We start from the raw sequence: 27,718 nt of genomic DNA, 5'->3' as shown, positions 1-27,718 counted from the left end.
AATCATTGGTATAGAGTGCTTGTTCAGTAACAGCTGGAGTCTCCCTGTCTCTCCCAGCTCCTTTTAACATAAGTTTTGCAGGTGGGTCATCACCAACATCATCCAGGAGAATGAACCCATTTATCAGCTCCAATTTTGTCTGCCCACTTCCAATTTCACCTGTTTATCCTGTGTTCTCTCTCCTGATTGCATGAAATTGGCCTGAACATCTAGCCTATTTTCTGTCTAAGACCTGAGGCGATTATTTAAAAAAAATCTAAATCCTAACAGTTTTTGGAAAGAAATATAAATTTAAAAAAATCAGAGTGCCGCGCTATGAGCTTGTATATCTGCTATTTTTGAATAGCCAAAGAAATCTAAAGTGACACAGATGCGTTCCAGGTCTTAATGGGTTAACCCATTAAGACCTGAAGAAGCATCTGTGTCACATTTTCATTTGAGCTAAAAAGCATTATTTTACACTTTGGCTATTCAAAAATAGCAGATATACAAGCTCATAGCGCGGCACCGAGTGCCGCGCTACGAGCTTGTAGATCTGCTATTTTTGAAAAAACTTGAAAATGTGTGCAAATCTTTGAATATGTATTGTTTAAAGCGAACATTTTTAACTATTCTTTGCTTCTGGGGGGTCCCTGGAACAAAATATTTTCAGATGGGGGTTGGCGGCCAAATACATATAATTTTGGGGGTCCTTGACATGAAAAAGTTTGAAAACCACTGATATAGAAACATACGTTTTTTCAGAAAACCGTTAGGATTTAAAAGACATTTTGCAAAATCGGAACCTCAGGCCTCAACCAAAAAAATATTGTCACCTTTAATGGTTGAATGCTCAAGGCAAACAAGCACATACAATAACCCAAACGCCCACCTACAGTACACTGCACAATAAGAACCTTTATTCAACAGACGAGTGTACAGAAAAGAAATATGCACAAAACCCAAAATGAGAAACACATATTCACCTCATGGAATGGTTGCTGGAACTCAAAGGAAAATAAACTCACGGCTGTATTGAAAATGACTGAGTAAATCATTTTTGAAAATTAGAAATCTCCGAATTAAATGGGCTATATCTATAAGTACAATTCATGCGCAACATCAAAAATAGTGTTTCTGACAATGACAGGTATAGTCGACAAAATGAGTCTACTCATATTTGTCAGGTATAGACTTTGATCCAGGAGTCCTGGAAAGGTAAAGTTATGGATAAATGGGTAAAACAAAAAATTATATTATTTGAAACAAAAATAATCTGTTACATTATATAAAAAAATATCTACGTACTTAGGCAACACCAAATCTTGCAAGTCATCCATGAATCAAGCATAATAGACTTGGTAACATTCACCAAAAATGAGATAACTCCATCATAACTGCAGCTCATTCACAGAAGACAAACAAGTAACTGTCTCATTTTCTTAATTCCAACGTCAATGTGATTTTTACAGCACTTTCATTTTGCTTTTAATTTATTTTTACCAGCATAAAATGACATGTAAAAATGTACAAATTAATAAACAAATACATTTTTATCGTGGAACATCTGAAACAGCAGGGGAAAGTTGAGAGCGACAGTACATCATTGCCTTGTAACAACACTTGTGCGCACAATTCATTGTTAGTACACTCACAAGCAAACAACCATAACCACTTAAAACCCTCTAGGGTCTCTATGAGATTTGGTGTAGAGGGAAATACTAGGGGGGGGGGACCTAGTATAGAACCACGGGGGATCCCAGTCAACTAAGTATACATAAGGGGTTCAACAGAAAGACAAACACAGCTTTTTTTTTTAAGGCGTGTTGTACGATATCAAAGTACAGAAGAAAACAACTTTTGGAGGATGAGCTACACAAACATGTTCCATGAGTAGCTCTCGGTTCTTCTTGCTTACGTTATTATACATGATCAGATGGTGTAGAACACATGTGTTCTTGATTTCTCATGTTTACAAAAAACACATCTTTCAACAGGATATTGCAAGCCTCGCCATGTCGGTTCTGCATCCAAAAATAATGCAGAAAGGGTCAAATAACACATTTTCACTGTGTCATCCAATGAGCTGCAGTGAGTTTTTTATCACTTGCACATGAGGTAGGAAAGGGACATAGAAAAAAAGCTGGAGTGACTAAAATGTACAGGTATTATGCCATGTTCTAATCAACAAGGGAAATGTATGGGCTAGTCAGATATGGGCCAGCTATTCCACGAGTCAATCAATAAATAATAACTGGCCTTACCACACATTATAGGGGCACTACCTCAAAGAATCTGATGCTAATGTTGTTTGGAATGGATTTCGAGAGGGATTTATTTGTATAGCTCACTTCATTTGAGAACACCAAGCACTTCCTTCCACCTTGCGTGAGAGGGTTTGCTCTGAGATGGATTGGCGTGTAAATTTCAGAGGGAACCATTTTAACCATGCATACGCACATCGCACACCTAAAATAAAAATGTGGTAACATCATTTAAACTACAAAAGCTATTCAACCTATCAATTCTGCAGCAGATGTATGACATTTTTCTTAAAAGTTTTGTGTTTCTTAAAGTTTAAGGCAACTCACACAACTATTCATTTTGAAACCCCTTACGACTTTATAAAAGACGCATTCATAGTCATTTTTATTTCTGCCATTCTACTTTCCAGCTTACAGACCACAGGTTCTCTTTATGCTCATCCGGTCAATTAACTGAACAGCCAACTAAATTTACATTATGCATAATTCAATTAGAATAGTTTGTGTCTTCTATATCTGACCACTGACAGTTTTATACTTTTACATTACGGTTATAGCATTAAATAGCTGACCCAGATTAACTAATGTTTTAGTCATGAACTAACTTTTAACTGTTGAATTCATATTTGCTTCAATGGAGAAATGCTTGAAGTGGAGCTGACATTGTTTCTTCAAATGAATGAAAGAGCTTTAATTGATTGCTTTGACAAAAGTATCCTCTAGAAACAAACATTGAAATTTCACAGTCAGATTAGAGTGATGAATAATGGATTTTTTAAAGCCAATCAATTAATTCCAAACAGTGTCCAAATAGACCTAGAATGCTTTGTTCCCACCCAGCCTATACTGTAGTGAGCCTTGTTAGCATCATTCAGATATCAATGCACACCCGAATGGGTAGGATTCAACAAATCCTTGCTACTAGATGCTCTTAAATTTCATATAACCCAGATGCAACAGCTGACACAGATATGGAGATCGGTTCACAAAGAAATTGTTACTTCACTTACAACCATTAAAATTACAGTACACTATGAGTTCGACTGAGGCCACAATAGGTTTACTGTGGAAGTCCCACAGCGTTGGCAGTTTTTAACATGCAATGAACCCTAATCCAGTCTACAGTCCCTAATTGTGTCCAGTTATCAAAACCATAATTTACAGTTTAAGAGGATGCATGCGCACATTTACACACTATAAACCTGCAACAAGTTTTACAACCGAATGAAATTAAAAATTACTGTACAGAGGACGGATGTTCATGACTCCTCCTCAACATTATTCTCCTCTCTATGATCAGACCACTTTAGCATCATTTAAAATGCTAGAAACGGCCACCAAACCATGTATTGCTGAAATTCCAGCAACTGGTTCAATCAGTGTGAACTGTTCCAAGTTCATCACACAAATGATTGGATAGGTTTCCAAAATAATTAACATTTAAATTATCTTGGTACCTAGCGCTGGCAGAATTGCACCCGTCTGTCTGTGTAGGGACCGATTATACAATGTGGCAAAACCTCCAGTTGCTCAGAAGAATATGAACTCCTTTAACACTTTCAACCTGGTGTCATTGTCGCATTCCACTTACAATGATTTCGTCTCAACTTTAAAGTATGCTGTATTATACAACTAAGTGTTTCGTTTTAGTTAGTATCTTGAATTTATACATCTGTCGGGGCTGGAGTAAATAATCTTAAGCAACTGTCGGTAAGAAGCCATTTATACTGTATCTCATTTTTAAAAACTCAAGAGGTGAGACTTTTACCAATATCAAGCACATGCATTCATTATTGAATCTGATTGGTTTTGCCTGGCAACGGTGCAGTCACTGTAGTATTTAGGTTTCCAATGTCCAAATCCCTTTATATCATATCAATCTCATAGTAGACATCATGTATCTCACCCATAATAGAAAAGGCAACTGCTGCAAACTGTAGGATGTATAGGACTAAAACCTATTTTCACCATAGCTCAAGAGTCAATAATAGTATGGAAATAATGTCAATATTTACACTATTCAGTTCCTGGCTCCTTGATGAGAATAATTTTCACTTTATAAACAAAATCACAACCCGACACATGTTGTGTATATATATATTCAGGAATAACCTTTTTTTGGGTTAAAGTCTAACTTTAGCTTTATTTCATTTGTATCCAGGGCTAGAATAAATATATACTGAATGGCTTGACAGGAAGTGAGCTGGAGCAGCGCTTTCCCTGAAAGTGACAGTGAGAGGGGGGAGGAGAGAGAGAACAGCCCAGGTAGGGGAGGGCGGGGCGAGAAGGTGCATGAGTGTGAGGCCACTCTACCAGTCAGCATTATCCCAGGTCTCCTCAGCGGGTTTGGAGGAGGGGCTTCTCTTCCCCTTCCCATCTTCCGCGTTGTTCTCCCAGTTGTTGTCCCACGCCTCCCAGCTGTCTCCCGTGCTGTGTTTGTTTTTGTCTTTGTCGGACGCCGTCTCCGAGCCCCAAATGTCCCAGCTGTCGGAGCTCTTCTTCGCGGAATTGTCCGGTCCGTCCGCGACGGTCCAGTCGTCGCTACTGGGAGATTTCTTGGGGGGTTTCTCTTTCTCCTTCGCTAAGGAGGTGCTGCTGCCAAAGGTTTCCCAGAAGTCCTTGGCCGGAGCTTGGCCGGAGCCGCCCTGGTAGCCCTCAGTGGCGTCCATGTTCTGGTAGCTGTCTCCACCAGACCTGAACGACACACAAATCAGATTATTAAAGAAATATCTCATATTGATCACACTGAATGACATTCAGTCACAGAGTATAGACGTGATATTTTTTTGTCCAGACTGTAGAAAAATCCGATTCGTTTCTTGAATACAAAGTATAGTAAATCAAGCTTCAGTGTCCCGAGTGTCTTGACGTATCTTTAGAAATCAGATTCGAATCGCATTTCAAGACATCTAGGAATGTGGATCAGTTTCCATGTGTTTTTTTTTTTGCTGTTCGGACTTGATAAAAATCTACCGGATTCCAATCTGGACAGGTGAAAAATCTGATTTGGGCTGCCAGTCTGAACAATACATAGCCTAAATAAATAAGGCTGTTACTCTTACCCGTCTTCAGGCTTTCCAGTGAAGAGATTAGTCAACTTTGCACCAGCTCCCTGAACCTAACGAAGGAAGACTTGAGTTAACAAAACTAAATAGTTGTTACACAAAGTATTACATTTTCTTGTACTTTTACACTGTTATTTTAATTAGACTGACTTGAAAAAAGTTTTTTACCCTCACTGTATTCCATTCAATAACAGTGAAAAGATAAAAAAAAAGATATCTTATCGTAGAAATTATCGGAGATCACCCAAAAAAAGCTTTTCATTCTAATAACGAGAACACACACACACACGCACGTATCCCGTCGCGGAGCCACAGAGAACACACACAAATACCTGTGCATAAACAGTTCCAAGAGGCGTCCCCCGTCACCAGTACACACACACACACACACACACACACACACACACACACACACACGAGGGCGCAACAGGTTGAAGTAATGTGTTAGGAAGTAAAGGAAATAAGGCGGCGAAATGGCCATCGCGCGAACTCAAATACACACACACGGGCGCAACAGGTTGAAGTAATCTTAGGAAGTAAAGGAAATAAGGTGGCGAAATTAAAGAATTACCTGTTGTTGCTGCTGCTGCTGTAATTAAGGGGGGGGGGGGGTGTTTTTTGTGTGTGTCTATCTCTCTCTATTTCTCTCCCTCCCTCCCTCTCTGCCGTGCAATTGTGTGAAAAAATAGCAGATCTTTAAGGGAACAACGTGTCGGCGCGCTTGTAGATCTGTTGTCCAAGAAGTTGTGACGATTTTGACGTTGCAGCACATACGGAAGTCATTTACATAAGTATTGGGTACGAATTAGTTTCATATTAACTGTGCATCGTGCAAGTACAGTAACGGTATGGAAAGCAGCTCTTGTTGTAGCCAGAATATTGAGTAATATTTGTGCAAAAGTGTTGAGTTATATGAAGCATGCATCTGCTGTTCAACCGCGGCGGACTGACTCCCCACACTCCATGGGTCTCGGGTCTGATTAAGGGTGGAAAGAAGATTTGACTGGTTTCAGTTTTCAGTTTGCTGGCCCACATTAATGCTCCATAAGAGTTTAATATTGAACATCAAATATAAAATGTTAATACGTATGCATGCCAGTTAAGGTTCTAATTAAATCTCTAGCTTTTTTCTGTCTTCATTAAATGGATGGATTTGAATTCTATTTTGGGCTGACTAAAGTATCAATTATATCTACGGTCAACTAGTTTAAACAAAAATAAATTGTAATCAATCTATCTGATGTTGAGTCTTTTGCCACTTTCACCAGTGCTTTCAATTCTAGAGTGGATCAATTCAGTTTTTGCCACAACCTCCACCTCAAAAAGTGTCCACAATGCTGACCACACAAAAGTATTCTTATGTGGTTATCCCTGACAATACTGATTTGTCTGCCAATTTTAAACCTAAATCCCAGTTAAAAGTATCCAACCCACTGCTCATTTTGTTTAATAAGAAAGTGGACTTTGAGGTTAATGTGTTATTAAATAGTCCAATCTGTCTAACAAAGAGCGCTTAGCCTTGAATGAACTTTGAATGAACAAGGATGGAGCTGTGTTATCCAAGGACAAGTACTATATATCAAAGAGGCTCATTGCCAACTTGACACCAAATATTATGAAAGACTTTACAGGGATTCTTAACTGGACTTGGGGGGGGATGCTTGACACTCTACTGAAGGGATGTATAAATAATGAATTTGGTTTCCAAACGATTAACCATCCCATAGTTGACCAGGGCTCTATAATAGGGGCTCTAGTATTTCCCTCTACCCCAAATCTCTTAGCCAAACATAGCCGATCCACAAGGTCACAGCATTGTGAGCTTGTAGATCTTCTATTTTTGTCGAATATTCGCCCCCAGAATAGGGATGCTGGCGTTCATGTAGTTAAAGACCCTGTTGAATAGCATTGTTTTAAGCCTAAATGCCTAATTTATTCTGTCATATGATGGTGTTGCGTGCCGAGAATGGCTGAACTACAAGCTCATGTGTCGCAGTCAGATGCCATGTGCTGTGAGCTTGTTGATCTGCTATTTTCAGTGCCTGACACCACCGTATGATGAAGTATAAGTCATGCTTAAGGATGACTTATACTTCATCTGATTCTCCTGGTTGTTCCATTACATCAGGTAATGGAACTTTTACAGAACCAGCATCCAAATATATAGATTCCTTTATTAAACCTTTGGTAAGAACACAACCATGCTTAATTGATGACACCGCTGATGTTTTGAATAGGATCGACACTTGTATTGATATCGGGTCTCATTTCCTTGTCACTGTGCATGTAGAAAGTTTGTCATGTATGCACATGACCACTAGGCGGGGCTGTTGTTTGCTTAAGACTTAAGTCAACTTCCATTCAGACAGAGTGAACTCAATACCCTGCCAATTTTCTATTGAAATGTACTGTCTGCAAAAGATTGGGGTTCCTGCTTCTCTCCTAATTATGCTTGTATATTTTGGGGCTTGTGGGAAAAGTAATTATGTCTTGAGTTCTTTTTTTATAAAAGCCCTGACGAAGGCCAACAGAGATCAAAACATTTTGGCCCTTTTTTTCATCATTTGGCCAGTAGGAAGGCTTTTTAGTTATTTCCTCATTGATTTCTTTCCCTGGATTTTCTTTCTGTTCAATCTGTTTGTTTCTTTTCCGACAAATTTTTTATCTACATTTGCGTATACTACAGAGTAACCAATCATCTCTTTTTTTTCTCCTTCATAAAATCATGATTTGCTACACAACAACCCAAAAGTATGTTGGGTTTTGTGTAGATTTGCCAACCGGTGTGGAAAATATGATTAAATATAACAAATTACAGTATATGGACAGAATATATAATATATAACTGATATATTTGATATATTTCTAATCCATGTGAGAAGTCTACACAATACTCACCACCAGAGTATAAATGGCAGCAAGAAAGGAGGGAGAATACATGACATTAATTTTCTTCAAATGTACATCAACACACCAAAACCAGTCTTGTTTTAGGAACCTTTTTCTTAATCACTTCCTCTTCTTCATATTATCTGCACAGCAAAATCCTCAGCGTTAATTTCAACTCTTACAGATGCATTTTTAAACTCTCAGAGCTGACCAATTATATGAAAATATGGTTGGAAATGGGCCGAGTGTTCCTTTAACACCGAGGACTTTCCCGTGTGAGCTCAGAGCTCCAGTAAGATCTAATGGCTCATGTGGGTTCCTCATGAAGACTGGTTGTTGGTGCGCTCAGTAAGGCAGAGGCCTGCCTCAAAACAGCCTACCTTATATGCCAGCCCACTGATGCCGATTGCCATCTCATCTAGCAACTTTCCATCCTTCACCTGGATCAGTCAAAGCACCATTAATAACTGAAACTATTTTTGATTCAATACTGTTGCGATAAATTATCAGTCAAATTCAGCTACTTTCTTTGATTGTGCGAAAATGTGGAAAAATACATTTTTCCACAAGGAATGAATCATGAATTATTAATGTGAGATTAATCAATCACTGATTGATTTGCTACATTAGTCTGGATTCTAAGCCACATACAGCACATTCATTCGCATTTCATTCGCTAATGCCAACTGTACACTAAAGGGACAAAAGCAACTATACATTGATTAATGAGTGGAATGGACTTTTAACCACTTATGCCCTATTTTAGACATCTTCGTACGACAGTGCCATGTGGAAATAGCGAAAAAATATCAAATAAGTAGATTGGCTATTTTCAAAAAAATATTATATATATATTTTTTAAGTTAACATTTTTGACATGCTTAAAATAGGGACACTTGGCTGAGAGTGGTTAAATTTCCACCACTTCCCCTTTAGCAATAGATATTACAAACAGTAGTCTTAGCTGTATGTTCTGAGACAAACACCGTAAAAAATAAAGCACAGCTTTTGTCATTTAGTGTAGGACCAACATAAAAGCAGGCAGTGAGTCCGACAGACAATGGATGGATGTTGAAAATGCACATTCACATCTGAAGCCGTTTCTACAAAGCACTGCCAACCCACCACCACCACCACCAAAACAACAACTTCAAACATCAATGTTACCTTCTCATGGGTGGGTTTGATAACATTCTCATTTAAAGTCTGTCCTAACTCTGTGGCCTATAGTTGGAGATGAGAGAGTGAGGGGGAGAATATGCTTGAATAAAAAAAAAACAGGCATTTAACATTCACAACAATGCAATGATGCTGAGCCACTCCAGTTAGGGCTGCATGAGGCGTGCATGTGATCATTCTATTCACAACGATATACTGAACAAAATGCTAGGGGGTGTAATGGTTCATCGATCATGTGTTTTTCCGTGTGTGGGTCATGGTGTTGTTCTGCACACGTTTTTATTTATTTGATAAAAGTACTAACCCAATTAGACCGGGAAAGAATCTGTGTCACTTTTATTTTATTTTATTTTTTAAGTGAAAATGTGTGCAAATCTTTTAATATATATATTTTTTTAAGCGAACATTTGTAAAATATTTAGTTCCAGGGACACCCCAGAAGCAAAGATTTGAGTTACAATTTGTAACTTACAAATAATGTTTGCTTTAAAAAAATATATATATTCAAAGATTTGCACACATTTTTCACAATAAAAAAAAAAGCAGATCTACAAGTTCATGTCTGCTATTTTTGAATAGCCCAAAGAAATCTAGAAAATGACAGATGCGTCCCCCGGATTGAATGGGTTATGGAAACGTTCATAACAATAGGGACATTGTAAATGTGTTTGTCATTTAGGATGTTCAAAGATAGTCTATACTTTGAAATGTCCCCCCTTAAATGTGGAGTAATAACCCACTTATCTAGTAGTGGAAAAGAATGTACAACTTAAATTCTGCCCAGTAAGTTAGTTTAGAATAGGTACCTATTAGACCGTGGTGGAATTATTTCTCTCGTCATGTACCATTACACCTCAATAAAGCGCCGTCAGAAGCAAACAAACAGAACAAAGAACGGTCATGCGTGAATGGATAATCCATGACAAATGGATATGAGCGATGGTCACTATTTATTATCAGTCTAAAATGTCATTCTAATGCAATAGAATACTTCTACACACTATAGAAAAAGGAGCTGGCGTGTCAGAAAGAACCGGTTTAGGAATAAACTAGAACTTTTTTTTTTTTTTTTCAAATACTGTAAGATACTGCAAGCTTGTCACAGTGTGCGAGATCTGCTTCTTTGTTCCTAAAGGCCGATTAGGAGAATCCTAACCTCATTCCCAGTTTTATCTCCATTTTACACAGAGATAAAAGTCTGGAAAATAAAGACAGCCGGCAGTGTCTAACTGGAAGAAAAGGAAGTAGATGTTGCCCAGCCAACTGGAACTTCCTGTAGCCCTGTACTTCCGGTTAGACAACTACAACTGTAGTTCTTGTTTCCTAGCCTAGGAAAATCCCCAGTTCATCTATTCTCACTTCATTCATTTCTACATAGGGAAATGGGATTCAACACCATTGTCTTAGAGATTATCCATCAATTTAAGGTGCAGGTGCCAGATTAAGCAAAGTCCTGTGTTACTGTAATACAAGCAAAAACCGGACAACTAGTGAACAATGTTAGAATGAGTATTCATTATGTTAAACAAAAAAAAGTGCATGAACAAAATAAATAAGTAAATAAAGAATTATGCTGAACATGGGCCATGCAAGCTTGTATTTGCTTTACCGGCTCTGGGGGTGCTTTATACCCCTTTAACTAGATCCAGTGAAGGCAGAGAGAAGTTAGAAAAGTAACAGAGTTCATTCCACTGCAAAATTCACAGAAAGCTGTGCACATATAAAGGAATAGTTCCCGTTGAAACCTGGGTGAAGTTTCTTTGTGCACATAACACACAGGGTTGAAGTATTCAGAAGTCAAACAATCACACTGTGAGAGGAAAATACCTATCTTTACACTATTATTCTTTCTTTAATTTAAAATCCCTTTTTATGCCTTTATATATTAAGCACTTTGTGTCCATTATTTATAGCACACTACAAAACAAGAATCAAAATCTCCCCCACTTCTGTGTTTACAGTGTGAGGTCTGTTGTGAACATTTGCGCTGAATAATGGTGTACATACATATAGGTCTTTTCCACTCACAGTGGAACAGATTTGGCTTTAGAAGACTTGGATTATGCTGCACAAGCTGTAAGGAGTAATTTGATCTATTACCTTTTTTTTTAACTCTAAAGAACTGTGGTCACCTTTGGATTTGAACCGTTTTGGAGAAAAGGTTGAAACTTCACCCTGTGTTTCAACTAGCATGAGGATGAGTAGTTGTCATTTTTGCGTGAACTATTCCTTTAAGTCTTAAAATGTCAAGTTTAACATACAATTACAGAGATTTAAAAGGCAAAATAGGAAATCATGTAAAAACACTTTAATATAGTAAAGTAATATATACTGTAGGTAAGGTAAGCCACTTCATATCAGGCACAAAACTGAAAGAGAACGGTTTTAATAAAAGTGGTTCATACCTTCAAGGTCGCTTGGTTTGCCAGTTTAGCAGTCTGTTTTAAAGGGGAACAAAATTATACATGTATTTAATTAATAAGGGATATGGAAGCAATTAATGTCATCACTAACAAAGACCTCTGGAATGGATTTGATGTTGTAAAACAATTAGGTGTGCATTGGCACTGCCCTCACGATTCAATTCGATTACGATTCACCAGGTAACGATTCGATTACCCTTGTAATAATTTGATTCTATTCGACGATGCATCGTGATGCATCACACTTTGCACAACATGGCAACTTTTTCATCAGTCTATACAAGCAGTCAGATATACTGAACAACATATAAATCTTGCTGCTGCTCTGTGCAATTAGCAATATGATTTTAAAAAATCATATAATTGATATTATCATATCAATAATGTAAACATCCCAGTGAGCCATAGTCGTCTATTAGACCTCCGTCTAATACTGGGTTATAATTGGTCTAAAAGTGTAAGTTTTTTCAACGTCTATTCTTAGCCTAGACGTTGATTAGCTGTTTTTTAAGCGTCTATATTTAGACCGTTTATATTATAGACGTCATTTCAACGGCTATGATATAGACGGTCTATATATATAGACGCTTAAAAAACAGCTAATCAACATCTAGGCTAAGAATAGACATTGAAAAAATTGCACTTTTAGACCAATTATAACCCGGTTTTAGCCTAGCCCTTAAACGTATTTTAGACGTCTAATAGCCCCAAAAATGCTCAGTGGGATTTCAGACATTGAATGGAATAACTAACTATTTTTAACTCTGTCCCACAAAACTGTTATTCTTTGAAAAACACTTACATTGTCTTTTGCGACATTAGCAAACTTGCTGGCACCGACTGCGAAACTGCTCCAACCCTGTAAAAGCAAACAAAACGATGCATGATGTTCCGCAGACTGACCCCGAACTGAACTGGGATCACAGATGTGTGACAGTGAGAGTGTGACATACTGAATAAATGGAGGTCATGGCATTGTTCAGGAAATCATCCTCTTTCTTCTCTGGCGTCACCGTGTTGCCAAAACCAACATACCGGTTGTCCTGATTCCCACTGTAACCCCCGCCACTGCAGAGATGTACAAACAAAATAACGCAGTGAGGACAATTGAGGACAATTTAAATATGCTTCAGCCTGACATACATTTGATTCTGTGTCAAAGAATACTTGAAAACCACAAAAAAGGGGTATTTATTAAATATAGTATATACTATAATTAAATATTCAAATATTTCTTGACACAGAATCAAATGTTTTATGGTCATGATTAACCAGGAGCCTGGATGGCTTGGTTCCAGGCTTAAAATAATTTATATCAATATTTTCGGAAATCTCTATGGGGGAAATGAATTGCTTTTCTATGTGTGGCACCACAAAAAGCCGCCACTGCTACGTCCTATATAGCGTGTGAAGAAAGTGTACACAAGGCTCTCACCTCTGATAAGAGTTCACGTCGTCACTCAGCCAGTCTTCAAAGGCCTTATCTCCAGGTTTGGAGGAGTTCTGACCAGAACCTCCGGAGCTAAAAGAGAAATTGATTGCTTCATTCACTGTTCTTCTGTTATTTGATATTGAACACTACTAGATAATGCAACCAGCTCAGTGGCCGGCTTGTGTCCGCCCTGAGACTGGGAGGTCGGGGTTCTATCCCTGGCTGGGTCAAACCAAAGACTCTAAAATGGGACCCAATGCCTTCCTGCTTGGCATTATTAACCCATTAACACATTCCATGCCAGAGTTTAATCTCATAATGTACTCACCAGTGCCAGCGTTTTATTGTTGTTTTTTTGTTTTTTTCATGTCGCCACAGACCTCGCTAAATAAGTTAAAAGTGCGCGTTCATTTGGTTCTAAACACACAGCGGATCTGTGAGAAACGGCCAGCGAAAAAAGTTTCCAAATCCGAGCCGCCATCTTGAAGATACAGCAGATCAACGCTAAACAGTGATCAGCGAGGAGAAAAACAACAACCGAGAAAATCGAGTTTTAAACAGGATCCCAGACAGGAAGCGGATACGATCGAAAAAACCGCAACCCGAATAATTCGGTTTCCGACCAGAAACCGGAAACGGAAATGGATCAAAAAAATTCGGAAAGTGCACCTGGGGATATTTCAATGGGAATCGGCGGTTCGCGTAGATCTACGCGATTGGCACGCTGCGGCTTTAAATAGGTTCGCGTAGATCTACGCGATTGGCATTCAATGTGTTAAGACCTGGAACGCATCTGTGTTACTTTAGATTTCTTTGGCTATTCAAAAATAGCAGATATACCGTACAAGCTATTTATTTATTTTTTATTTATTTTTATTGTTAGGATTTAGATTTTTTTTTAGACGTGGCCTCAGGTCTTAATGGGTTAAGCATCGAGGGTTGGATTGGGGGGTAAGTCCCTGCGACATACTAGCGTCATGTCCAGGGGGATGTACTTGTATAATCAATCTGCCTCACAGAAACAGGACATAGGCTCCTGCCCTATGGGCCACATGGCTCGGCAAGGCTTACTTAACTAGATAATGCAAAGACTTATTGTACAATGAGTTTGTTAAAAATGTGCCTGCAGCTTTACCGATGAGAGGACGACAAGCTAGTCCTGGGCTGCGGACATGTCCAGTTTTGGGCAGAAGATGTCTCAATGGACCACTCGTTACCCTCAGCCTCTGTTGCAACCTGTCGTGAAGAATAGAGAAAGTAGATTCATTATTTAGATTAAAACGGTATGAGTCGTTGCTCTGCAGTCTTGAATCACAAGGAAATGAAATGTAAGGAAAGTTTCTGCCGTTTCTCACCTTGTCCCGGAACAGCGCAGCGGGTTTGCTGTTGTATTTCTCCTGTAGGCTCCACGTGGGATCGTAGTCGTCTTGGAGTTCAAGGAAGAGGCGGAACTTTCCGTTCCCTCCGGCTTTCATCTTCTCTAGCTCTAGGTCCTTCCACTTGTCCATGGTAACAGAGCGAACGAAACTAAATGTGAGAAGATAAGAGGTCAAGAATGTATTCTCCATATTATAACTTAATTGACATAAATGTAATCATCTCTAGCCTAACTTAACCACTTAAACCCCATATGGGTAACCGGAGTCCCTTAGGGCTCAATACTAGTGCATTTCCTTTTCTGTTCAGCTTGTAGATCCGCTATTTTTGGAAAATCGTGAAAATGTGTGCAAATCTTTGAATATATATATATATCGTTTTCAAGGCAAACATTTGTTACTCAAATCTTTGCTTCTTGTGATTCTACAAATGTCTTCTAAATCCTAACAGTTTTCTGAAAAACCTATTTTGCTATAATATCAATGGTTCTCTAACTTTTTCATGTCAAGGATCGCCCAAAATTATTTGTATTTGGCCGCTGACCCCCATCTATATATATATATTTGCACAAAATTTGGTCAATATTTTTTTTTTAAATGCAGATTTACAAGCTCGCTATTTTTGAATAGCCAAAGTATAAAATATGGATAAAGTGGTTACACAGATGCGTGGATTTGCGTTCCAGGTTTGAATGGATTAAAATACGTACCTGAGATGTACTCCCAAGCCCCTATGCCTGCCAGAGCACTCCAGACAGATCCAGATGCCATATGTCACACTGACCCACTGAGGGTTGAAGGCTCCACACTCAAAGCAAAGCTGAAAAAGAATCATGTGTCATTCCAAATGATTAGTTACAGTAGATTTTTAAAATGGGATATATTATTTTTGGTACAGTATATCCTATGCAAAGGAAAGACTTGCACATCCACTTTGTTCAGCGTTTCGGTCCCTCCGGACCTTCATCAAGAGTGTCTTACACTAAGACACTATTGGTGTCCAGAGGGATCCAAACGTCTGTCAATTTTAATAAAAGCTGATGCTGCTGAGCAAGAGCAGTGTGCGGGATTTTTGTTTTTTTGTTACTTTTTTCATGATTGCTTCGGTACAGTAGATCCAGAAGCAGTATGATGCTGCATTTAATAATTATCAATACAGCCAATACTTGAAAAGCCATGTGAAAAAAACCTGGCCACTCCTCTAGGTTTCTCTCAGTGTAGTAGCTTACATTGTTTTCGTCATTTGTTCTCACTTCCTTCAGAACTCTTCTGGTCCTTGGACTTGCCATTTTGTCCCAAACTGAAAGACATAATCACCAATCAAATATTACTGGTTTTGCATGTACTCACTACTCAGTAGTCTTTAAAAAAAACTAGGAAAAACTAGGAAAGTGCGATCTCCCTCAGGCTACGGTTGCCTTCCCCAGGGCTGTGTCAATCATGGAATGCAGCTGTCAGGACACGAGGAAGCTTACGGGGGGAAATAAGAGTATGTACGACATATGGTGGAACCGTTTGAATTTGTGGCGCACCCGTTTGGGCAGGGATTAACAGGAGAATTCAAGCCGATCCTAGCGGCCCAGGAGGCCTGGCCAACATCAAACTAACATGAAAGACGGGTCGCATCAAGGAGGAGTTGAATGACCCAGGATCATCCCTGTGTAGACCAGACCCTCACCTCTAAACCTGGACTCATAAAGTTATGGCAGTTTAACAGAGGGGGGTCTCGAGGTTAACAAAGGGGGCCTCAAAAAGACAACTCTTATCTATATGACAACACCTGACATGAAACCCAAAATAATTGGGGCAGAGGTTCTGCACTGGCATCCAGGGAGTGTGTGTGCTAGGGCTGCACGATTCTTGCTCAAATGAGAATCACGATTTTCCTCCATAAGAATTGAGATCACGATTCTCACACGATTCTCACACAATTCTCTTGTAAATATAAAAATATTAAGCAAAAAAAAATAAAAAAATAAAAATCTTTTTAATTGAAAAAAAAATCGTCATAATTTAAAATCGAGATCGCATAGGTGTCTGAATCGAGATCACGATCTTTTTTCGATTAATCGTGCAGCACTAGTGTGTGCACAATTTCGCTGGCATCAAGCCAACTTTGCTGGAGATTAACTGTCCACAAACAGAATGACGGACAGACGGACAGACTGGAGCACTCCTGCAAACTTTGGAAGACAATCTTAGCCAATCAGGATGGAATATGAAACATTTGAAAGACCTGTTTTGTTTAATGACTATAAAGATACTGTGTACCGATTTGCGTGACGTTTGGATCTGTAGGAGTACTGTCAAACAATGTGTTTAGCAAAAGTCGGCCTCCTGGTGGCAGTATAACAGGCCCATGTGAAAACTTTGGGACAGAGGCTCTGCTCTGGCATCCAGGGACTGTGTGTGCACAGTTTCGCTGTGATCAAGCCAACGGTGCCGGAGATTAGCTGTTCACAGACAGAATGACGGACGGACGGACAGGGTGCAAAACATAGTCTCGGCCATGCCTTTCGGCCTGGCGGAGACAATGAAGAATGTAAAGAGGTGTATAATTAAGAGAAATAGAGAAGGGGGGAAAGGTGAAAGGATGGGTAGAGAGACGTGAGGGCAATTACCTCACCTGGTGTCACTGATTGACCCTAAAGGCCCCTGCATGCCTACCAAATGAGGTGATCACCCTATCTCAAAAGGTGATAGGGTGATGATCACCTGAATGATACTAGGCTGTGACAGTGTGACCACACACTGTCACTGTTTGGACATGGCCTATCAATGGTGCACACTTGTAGGGTTATGGACAAACAGAAAACCACCAAAAAGCAGAGTTTAAAGTTCTTTATTTAAACGAATCATTCTCTCTCTCTCACCGTGGCTCAACTGGATTCTAAAAGAATCAGGGTGGGGTTCAAGTTAATTTATAGGTTTGTCAGGAGACACACCTGCAACTACTCACTGGGACCAAATTGGACCAAACCATTTGGCCTTGGGTCCAGGAGGGTGTTGTCTGTGTCAAAGCAGGACACTGAACATTGCATTGAAGGCAAAAGCAGAGATCTACCAGTTTGGGAAAACCAGAGATCTACAAGGTTAAATTGAGGTTGAATATATGCATTATGGGTTTCATGTCTGTCTATTCACCTGTTTCCTAGGCTTTCCACTTCCTGTGTGTTTTCCACTTCCTGTCGATTTGATCCAATGAAATCCAATGAAACTGGTCAGATGACTAATGATATCCAATGAAATCCGACAGGAAGTGGAAAACACACAGCCTAGAAAACGGGTGAATAGCATGAACGGAGAAGTGACCGTATCAAATCACCCTGAATGTTTGGTTCACTCTGGTGGGAGGGGCCATGGGGCTACATAGGGGTGAGCTCCTCACTCCCTGTCAGTCTGCTGGGAGAGGTGTTTGTTCAGCTTCGAGGAGGTTGCGAGTCTCTAAGGAGGTCTGTTATTTTGTGAATGCATTTATGTATTGTTTATTTGTTATTATATATAATTAATTAGATCATTTATTTTATTTTTATTATAATAATACTTGAATTGACTTACATTGGTTTATATTTGGATTATTTGAAGTTATATGTTTTTGAATATTTCTTTATTTTCTATTGCAGACGATTGGTCTCCTTGTTTTTGCCACTTGTACACTTGACACTTTGGGGGAAATAAACGTGTTAAAAACTTGCCCTTCTGCGTGCTTTGCCATCCTTGTTGATATGTCGGATAGTACTAGGGTTACTTACCCTCACCCAGCCTGGGGTGTGACATAGGCGCTCATAGTTAGTTAGAGGATGATCACCCTATCACCTTTTAAGGTGATCACCTCATTTGGTAGAATGCAGGGGCCTTAAAGGAGAATTTTGGACTAAAGTTTTCTTACCTTTTCTATGACGTTATGATATCTTAGGATGAATGGTACAGTAGAAAATTTTCATAACTCCACCCCTGAGCCGCTACAGCTTAAAAGGTGCGCGGATAGGCCTTAGGTTAGATCACATATTTTAATAGCTTTTTTTTCCTTTTTTTTGGTGAGATCTGACGTTCATAGTGACAGAACACTGTCCCAAAAAAAAAAAAAAAGAAAAACAAGTCTCGCTAGACGAGATTTCAATCTCGTCTAGCGAGACTTCTGTTTTTTTTTTTTTTTTTTTTGGTTGCATAGTGTTCTGTCACTATGAACGTCAGATCTCACCAAAAAAATAATTAAAAAAAGCTATTAAAATATGTGATCTAACCTAAGGCCTATCCGCGCACCTTTTAAGCTGTGGCGGCTCAGGGGTGGAGTTATGAAAAATTTCTACTGTACCATTCATCCTAAGATATCATAACGTCATAGAAAAGGTAAGAAAACTTTAGTCCAAAATTCCCCTTTAAGGCTAAGGGCCCATTGAGATTAGCTTTACACGGACAGTCGGACACACGAACGGACAGGGGCAAAAACAAACTCAACCTGCCTTCTATGGTCAGACAAATGGCAGGTCAGGCTCTCCCACCCCACTTTGTATTGTGATTTGTGAGGCTATTCATCAGACAGGAAGAAATGGCTCATTCTAATAACAATTTAGAGGAGAGGGCTTCACACACTGTGGAAGAAAGGGAACATGAGACTCATTGTTCCATGTGTCACTCGCTGGAACTCAGAATACCATACAGTGCAAAATGTCTTTAAGTGACGCAAAACTGGGGGAAGTTTGTGAGCTCTTGATGCCACTTGCCATCACTCTCTTCACCTTCTGCAAGGAGAAAAATAGATTATTTGGATTGGAATATTGATCCCCACACCATTTACTCTGAAGAATGTGCAACACACACATATTCTCTGATGTCATTGGCACCATTCTGGCAATAACAGACATAAGACACAAGCTTTGCACAGTTTGTCAACATTCACTGAAGAATCCATCTTTTGACATGCTGCTGTCATTGATTGGACACAGCATCATCAGGTGATTATCCAGGCGGCTGGCCTCTGACACGCAAGATTACACACATTTCCTCTCTTTCGGCGTACACCAGGCTACCAGCCACCACAGAAACTGAACTGTCAGTGATGCTGTTGCAATATTTGCATCGCGAATGTTGACAAACTGTGCAAAGGGTGTGTCTAATATTCACAATAATATTCTATTATTGCCAGAATGGTGCCAAAGACATCAGAGTTTGTGTGTTGCAGCTCTCTCCCTAATCACTTCAATTTTGGACCTAGAAACTCCAATGACAAAAGTTAGTGTTGCTGACGAAGTAGTCGGAAGTATCTAGAGGGGACAAGTAAGAGTCTGTACTGTCTGCCAGTGCCTTGATGACTTTCCAAGGGTGAAAGGCTTCCTTAAATCCAACACTAACCTCGAGGGCACCTGTGTTGAACGACTCTTCAGTCATGTTGACATTGACATCTCTTCACCTCCCAGAGATTACAATGTTGAACGTGCTCCTCTTGCGCTACAATAGCAAATCTCTCCCTGCACTGCGGCCTTTGATTAAGCAACAAAGACTTTTGAACAAGATAGATGAATACAGTACATCTGTAAACATTTATGCCAGAATGTTTCAGGTCATTTGATTTGACCAACTATAAATGCAGAGCATTTTCTTTTTTTTAATTTTGGAATCACATTAGAGATTAGCAATCTGTACGATTATTACAGAAATTAGTATATATTACAAAAAGTGCCACGTCATTTGTGGTTTGTGTTCTGTAACTCAGTGGTTCTCAACCACTGGAGGTCAGGACCCCCAGGGGGGTCCCCACATGATTTGGGGGTTGTCACCCAAATGACAGTGAAGTGACAATTGAATTCAAAATAAAAACAAATAAAGAAACTAAAAAAGAGACCACTACTGCATCAAAAGTAATCAACAAACTATACTATAAAAACTGGTCAAACATTGGCCAAATTGCCAAATAATATAAGAGGCAACCATTGTGAAAACAGCCGATCTACAAGCTTGCGAGGCGTTGTGTGAGCTTGTAGATCAGCTATTTTCACTAATTATCTGTGGGAACTGAGTCAAACTAAATGTAATGCCTCAACTCATACAATTCCAAGTGCTTGTCAGGGTGGGGGGGTCCCCTGTTCAAAATATGATTATTTTGGAGGGGTCCCCAGTTCAAATATCATCATTTTGGGGGGGTCACGGCCTGAAAAGGTTGAGAAACACTGCTGAAACTCCTTCCAAACCTTCAATTCAATGGTAGGTAGTTCCATGCTGGCAGTCCAAAAAAAATGCCCTTTGAGTCATCATCACCCTGATGATTATAGCACATAACCAACCTCCAAGACCACAACCCTCTCCCTGTGTGGATCACAACAGAGCTGGTTCTGATACCATTTAATAGTGTTTCAAAATTAACCAAAAAAAAGGCAGCAATTCAAACAAAAGCACTGAGCTTGTAGATCGGCCATTTTCGCCACTAGTAGTAGCCTGGGCAACAACATGCTTTACCTGTTATTGTTGATCATGAATGAATACGGTTAAAAGCATGAAAACATATCAGATTTAAAAGAATAGCAGCCCTTTTTTGCGTCACATTATTATATCCACTATACACAGTAAATAACTGGACAACATGTACAGTCAGTTAGCTCAGTGATAGCCGAGGAAAGCTAACAGGCTATTTACCTTTTCTTGCCTCTTTGCCGGGGACAACGCAGGGTGTTTGGAGATCTAATCTCTCTAGTCCCAGAGATAAGATGTCCGTGCAGTCCGTGGAATGGACGGCGGTTGTTAAAGTCCTATAAATAAAACTCTAGTGAAGTGACAGAAGACAGATATATAAATGAATAGTTGTTGCTGATATTAAACACCGGCGGCCATGTTTCTGTTTGCCTACGTTGGCACTGCAATGCATTCTGGGGCATTGGTGGAAAAGTAACTCAGTACATTTCATTTACTCAAGTACTGTGTACTTATAAGTACAATTTTGAGGTACTTTTTCTTTACTGGAGTATTTCTAATTTCCTTCTACTCGACATCTCTGAGGAAAATATTGTACTTACTCCACGAAAATGATTTGACAACTTTAGTTTACTAGTTTATTTGCAGATATAAGACATACATTAACCACTTTAGCCCTATTTTGTACATAGGCTATTTGAATATAGCCAATCTATAGATATACTATATTCAAACATTTTTGCACTTTTATTTTATCACTTTTACTTTTGGTACTTTAAGTATATTTTGATACCAATACTTTTGTCCTTTTACTCAAGTAACATTTTGAACACAGGCCTTTTACTTGTAACAGAGTGTTTTTATATTGTGGTATCGCTACTTTTACTTAAGTAAAATATCTGAGTACATCTTCCACCACTGCATTTCAACTCTCAATTTTCAACTCAAAGGGGGCTTTATTGGCATGGGGAAACATTATGTCATGATGACTCATATTCCTAGTTACTTGAAAAGGAAATGATACACTGTAACAACCGACCTGATTAGTTTATAAATCAGTTATGAACCTGTTTGTTAACCTGTTTGTTAATATAGCCAGTATGTCTTTACTTTAGAGAACTAGATGTGTTCAATAAGCTGCCCATCCATCCATGGTCAAGTTTGGGATAGAGGTGTAGATTGAGTGAAGTAGGCTACCCCACAACCTTTGATGGTGTATGAATGGAAATTCTATTCATTATTTTGTATTTACTAACTGTTGTACCCCTACAAATCTTTTTTTTTTTTTTTTTCAAAAATGTTTTGGCAGCTGTGTCTGTGGAGACTAAGGTTACGAAATCCTTAAGCGGAGATATCTTGCCAAAAAGCAACTGTGAGTGAAGTGAATTGACCGGCCAAAGTACATCACCACTGTCCTGACTGTCCTGTCATGTACTGAATCTGCTGGTAGCTTCTCTTATCTAACAGAGAGGCAGTATAAAAGAGAGTAGTGCTGTTGCCTGTTGGAGTAGCTAATCATTCCAAACAATCGGCTGCACACTACTGTATAATGATGAGAAGGAACACCAGTCTGAGGGTGCGTCTCCCAGTGCTGGTGCTGGTGCTAGAGGTCATTCTCCTGGGTCTCTACGCGGGCTTTGTCACCTACGATGACGATGCCAATGCCAAGATGCAAAACAATGAGACCAATCCCATGGACAACTCTGTGTACCGTGACTATCCCTTCTTCGCTGACGTGCAGGTGATGATCTTCATCGGATTCGGCTGCCTTTTGGCCTTCATGCGTATGTACGGCTTCAGTGGAATGGTCTTCAATTTCCTCACTGCCACCTTTGCAGTCCAGTGGGCGATTGTGGTTCAAGGCTACTTTCAGTTTTACCACGATGATGGCAAAATCCATCTCGGGGTGGTCAACCTGATCTATGCAGAGTTTGCGTGCGCTGTGGTGCTCATCTCTTTCGGGGCTGTGATAGGAAAGACCAGCCCTGTGCAACTTTTGGTCATGGCTCTTCTGGAGGTCCCTATCTTTTGTGTAACAGAGTGGGCGGTGTTGAAGTACCTAAGGATCAATGACGCCGGTGGGTCTATTCTTATTCACCTGTTTGCCTGCTACTTCGGTCTGGGGGCGACATTCATGCTGTACCGGCCGAGTTTGAACAAGGGGCACCCAAAAGAGATCACAGGTTATAACTCGGACATCCTCTCTGTGATGGGAACTCTATTCCTCTGGGTGTTCTGGCCCTCGTTCAACTCTGCTCTGACCATCAAAGGCGACGACCAGCACAGAGCTATACTCCACACGTTCATAGGCCTGAGTTCTTCCACCATGACTGCCTTTGCACTCTCAGCGGTGTTCAACAAGAGAGGCAAGCTCACCATGGCTGACATTCAGAACGTGACTCTGGCCGGTGGCGTGACTGTCGGTGCCTCCGTGGACATGATGATTTCCCCTGCAGCTGCGTACGCCCTGGGTGTCATGGGCTGCACCGCCTGCTTCTTCGGCTACAGATACCTGACCCCGTTCCTGGCCAGCCGCCTCAGAATCCAGGACCAGTGCGGAATTCACAATCTCCATGGGCTTACTGGCCTCATATCGTCCACGGCAGGCATCTGTGCCATCCTCCTAGCTACTGAAGAAACCTATGGGCCCAGTATGTGGGAGATCTTCACCCACCGTGCCCCAGTTGAAGGAGACCCCAGACTGGCAGAGCTACGGCTGCTTATTCCCGGACTGAAGGCTGGCCTGGGCCGTTCCGCCAAGGAGCAAGCCCTCTACCAGGTGGCTGCAATCTTCACCACTATCGCGGCGTCGTTTGTTGGCGGGGTTCTGACTGGTTTTGTTATGAAGTTGCCCAACCTGGCTTCTCCCTCTGACGAGATGTGTTTCGATGATGAACTTTTCTTTGACACGCCGACTGACTTTGAAAGAATTGCAATGTTGATACCTCCCAGCAGCAATGGGGCAAAGAGCTTCCACAATGACAATGACATAACCAAAGTCTAAGACTGAGCACAATAGGACATTGAGGTCTGAGCTCTTAAATTATTGGTCAAGAAATGACAGGCTTATTGGTGTTTGCCATATACTTCATTATACCTGGTTATCTACCTACTGTAGGTCCCAAAGTCAGAGACTTGGGCTGGGAATGAATTAATCCAGCTAAACCCTGGTGTCCCAATTTGGGGCATGTCATTGTAGGAGAGAAACTCAAATGAAACCTTTGTCAAAAAATAGCCGATCTACAAGCTCACAATGCATCGCGGTGTGAAGCGTTGTGAGTAAATCGTCTATTTTCGAAATAATTTAGATTTTTTTTTGTGGCTAAGAACTGTGTACACTGTTTTGTAAAAATGTTGTTTTGTGGGGAATGTGCACTTCTAAATGCAGTGATTGAAATATGTGTAACGGTATGTTCATGATGCTGTGCTATTGTATTGTAAAAAATGTTAATATATAATATAAAAATAATGTCATAATAAATCATACTTGTGACTGCAATGCCCTTATTTTTTAAACAATTAAATGCAAGTTTCCAAATATATTTTATCTGCTGATATTTAAAAGAAGATACAGCTGAAGTATGAAAAGAAGACGCATACATTTCAAACTGTTTATATGATGTTTTTGCATAGTAGTGTATATTTTGTCTGTCATTAAATGTTTCGATGAATTGAGTACCCCAATGCCATAGGCTTTCTTGGGTTTGAAATCCTCTTAGCAAACCATGCATTGAACTGTACTGTCCTGTGCTTTATTTTGCAAACTGCTAATAAAGTATTCAATCGATCGCATTGATGAGTGGTAGGTCATTAAAAGACGTTTACGTTGGTCATAAACTGTCCAGTTTGCTTTATCTGATGACTATAGATTACACCCTGATATTAAAAGTTCTGAAATATAGCCTGCATGGGGCTAGCTAGTCCACTTAATGCCTTGTATGAGATCAATACATTCTAAATTATAAATTAAATTGGAAGGATGTTAAAACGGGGGGTAATGTGGTCCCTTCTCTTAGTTCCAGTTAAGAGCTGCATTTTGAACCAACTGCAGATGATTTACTGATTGGGATGTATGCTGAAAATAGAATGGGACCCAGAATTTTGCATTGTGGTGCACCTCGTCTATGCAGTTGGCAGAGATGAAAATACTAGCTATTCCAACAGAGAAATACCTGTCAAAAAGATAGCATCTAAACCATTTATATCTACATAATCTTTAAGATGATGGTAAATGAATTATGAAGTAAAATACAGACTGAACCAGAGACAGCATCAGCAACACATGGAATAAAACAGTTTCTGTGTCCCGGCCCGAAAATAGATAATTAGAGGTCATGGAGTCATGGAATGTAACAATTTGATTCTAAATCACTTTCTCAAGGACTTTTGATAGTGAAGGGTGTTTTGAGATGGGTCATGAATGGACTGATCAAGGTTAGCTATTTCTATGAAAGGCTGGACAATAAGTGATAGATGAGGTTATCTTTTCTTATTACATTTAGTCTGTCTTAACTGTACCAGCCAAAGTCTATAGTCTGATAACATCAGATTCCAGTTGATTTAATTATTGTTGTGGCTATCTTTGCATAGGTAAGGTACAGTACAATGTTATCTTCAGCAACTTCACACCACTGAGGCATTTTTGCCAACATGACATTTGGCCTCTAATATTAATGGTGAAGAGCATTTTATGATGTAAAAAACATGGGCGGAATCAGTCCATCAGTACAGTACAATGATATCTTCAGCAACTACACACCACTGAGGCATCTTTGCCACCATGACATTTGGCCTCTAATATTACTGGTGAACAGCATTTTATGACGGAACAAATATGGTCGGAAAATTGAAAGAAAGATGGAGGTGATTGTTTATCTTCTGCCATACGTGTGGCTGCTCATCTGTATTCAGTATATACAGTAGCCTACCTGCCTACGTGAAGATGACAGGAGACATATATGATCAATTGATCATCATGAAACATCGGCATCTCTGAAAGCAATTGTGATTGGCTGAGTTGTGCTTATGTCACTTTGTGTTGCATCCAGGATCCCGATTGCCCTGACTTTCCTGTTTGGAAACTCATACATATGATATCATATGAAAGCACTATCAGTAGGTTGTTGTTTTCATCTTTGGCGTCTATTGGGTGAACTATAGATTTGTGTTGTGTTAGAGAACTTCTGTCAAGGGTGTGAACACATGAACATGAACACAGCCATTTCATTTCCCCCAAATGATGTACCAGGACTGGTTTATTGGCAGAATTTGCTTTGTTTGCATCCATTTATGTGTGAAAATTGCGATTTATAGGCCTGTTCACCAATAAGAGTGAATAGAAACATTCCTTCTGGTTAATGGATCACAGACAATGGAGAACGGTGATTGACAATATTAAACATTCAAAAAGTCCAATGCTTTAACTTATATCATGCTCAACAACCCAGATGTCTACCAAACCTCAACATCGTTTTAGTTGAATAACCTGCTTAAAGGTTTGGAATTCAAGAACCTGGTTGTTCTTTCCGAGTGAAATTTCCAGTGCTAAATGATAAAAATGATTGTTGTCTCTCCATGCTCTGTCTATTTACATATATTCTCTCTTGTGTATTATCTCTCTTGCCTTCATTTATTGTAGTCAAGGACCCCTTCAAAAATGAATCAGTGGCAACAATTGCAGCAATGATAACCTTAATCATTTAATTTACGTTGTGTGTTGAATTAAAAAACTTTCAACACATTCATAAACTTAAGTTTTTGGACTTAAATATTCCCTACAGCATACAGAAACAGTGTGTTTTCCACGGACGTGCGCGGTGAGGAGGTACAGTAGATATTTATGACTAGTTATCTAATATCGCTATAGTTATCGCTAATATCGATCGGTACCAAGTTTATTGTCTTGACAACACTTCATAAATTGTGTAATACATTACAGCATCAATATAATAGTGCAATAACGCCAGCAGTGCTATTTTGAAGATCAAAGGGTATTATCATGCATTATCAATGTATTATGATTGAGATTGAGATATTAAATACTACGGAAATATTATGTACTGTAGGTATGGATGGATTTTCACAATCCTGTTCATATATTATATCAAGTCATTAGTTCAATGTTCAATGTTTCTTGTTTTTCCTAAAGCAGTGCTGTACAGTATGTGTGGCATGTTGCCGACCTACAAGCTCAATTCATGGTCACTCTTTAAGATATGATAAGGAGTTGGACTGTTCTTCAAGTGGAAGGCATTGTGCCTAAATCGCAGAACAAAGTCAATCACAGGGAAAATCAATGATGTGTACATTGTGGTTCGGACAACGGTATGCTGTTGCTCTCTGCACCCAAACAGTAAAATCAATGAGTGTTGTTTTAACATTTTAGTATAAAATTAACCCTTAAATGGTCAATTTTTACATTCTCATCATAGTTAATTAACACGATAATTTTATAAAGGCTTTGGAAATCCCTTGAAGTTCACCCCCAAAAATGACTTATATTTTGTTCCAGGGACCCCCAGAAGCAATATTTTGAGTTACAAATGTTCGCTTTAAAAATATATATTCAAAGATTTGCTCAAATGTCAAATTGCAGATCTACATGCCTCGTACCTTAAAAAGACACTCTAACATGCACGTATGTGCATGCACGTGTGTGCTCGCGCACACACACACACACACACACACACACACACACACACACACA

At 39.5% G+C, this 27,718-nt stretch overlaps 2 protein-coding genes across 3 annotated transcripts; one reads left to right on the top strand and one right to left on the bottom strand.

Moving 5' to 3' along the window:
- Positions 1-877: 877 nt before the first annotated feature.
- On the bottom strand, positions 878-21,439 carry arfgap1 (ADP-ribosylation factor GTPase activating protein 1). 2 transcript variants are annotated; one of them, XM_080423306.1, is made up of 13 exons: positions 21,238-21,439; positions 15,837-15,907; positions 15,318-15,427; positions 14,587-14,758; positions 14,367-14,467; positions 13,235-13,321; positions 12,753-12,867; positions 12,602-12,658; positions 11,782-11,814; positions 9,365-9,421; positions 8,578-8,637; positions 5,306-5,361; positions 878-4,937 (listed from the first exon to the last, which is right to left on the bottom strand). In XM_080423306.1, exons 2-13 carry the CDS (start codon positions 15,894-15,896, stop codon positions 4,553-4,555), a joined length of 1,293 nt encoding a protein of 430 aa, XP_080279432.1. In that variant the 5' UTR covers positions 15,897-15,907; positions 21,238-21,439; the 3' UTR covers positions 878-4,552. The 2 variants fall into 2 exon arrangements, with proteins under 2 accessions (XP_080279432.1, XP_080279433.1); XM_080423307.1 differs by lacking the exon at positions 8,578-8,637.
- Positions 21,440-22,561: 1,122 nt separating this feature from the next.
- On the top strand, positions 22,562-24,016 carry LOC308081763 (ammonium transporter Rh type B-like; the record flags this gene model as incomplete). The annotated part of the gene is made up of 1 exon (XM_080423387.1): positions 22,562-24,016. One exon carries the CDS (start codon positions 22,562-22,564, stop codon positions 24,014-24,016), a length of 1,455 nt encoding a protein of 484 aa, XP_080279513.1.
- Between the last annotated feature and the right edge of the window lie 3,702 nt (positions 24,017-27,718).

This window comes from Gymnoscopelus braueri (genome assembly GCF_963280865.1).
Source record: "Gymnoscopelus braueri genome assembly, chromosome: 3".
In the NCBI taxonomy this organism is placed as follows: Eukaryota; Metazoa; Chordata; class Actinopteri; order Myctophiformes; family Myctophidae; genus Gymnoscopelus; species Gymnoscopelus braueri.
The sequence above is the reverse complement of the archived record's forward strand: the minus strand, read 5'-3'. Positions and strand labels throughout refer to the sequence as shown.

Excerpts from the sequence above, each read along its gene's own strand:
- arfgap1 (XM_080423306.1), bottom strand. The coding sequence starts at position 15,896 with ATGGCAAGTCCAAGGACCAGAAGAGTTCTGAAGGAAGTGAGAACAAAT. Across the intron at positions 15,428-15,836 it reads GAACAAATGACGAAAACAAT|CTTTGCTTTGAGTGTGGAGC; the intron begins GTAAGCTACTAC and ends ATTCTTTTTCAG. Across the intron at positions 11,815-12,601 it reads CTAATGTCGCAAAAGACAAT|ACTGCTAAACTGGCAAACCA; the intron begins GTAAGTGTTTTT and ends CCTTTAAAACAG.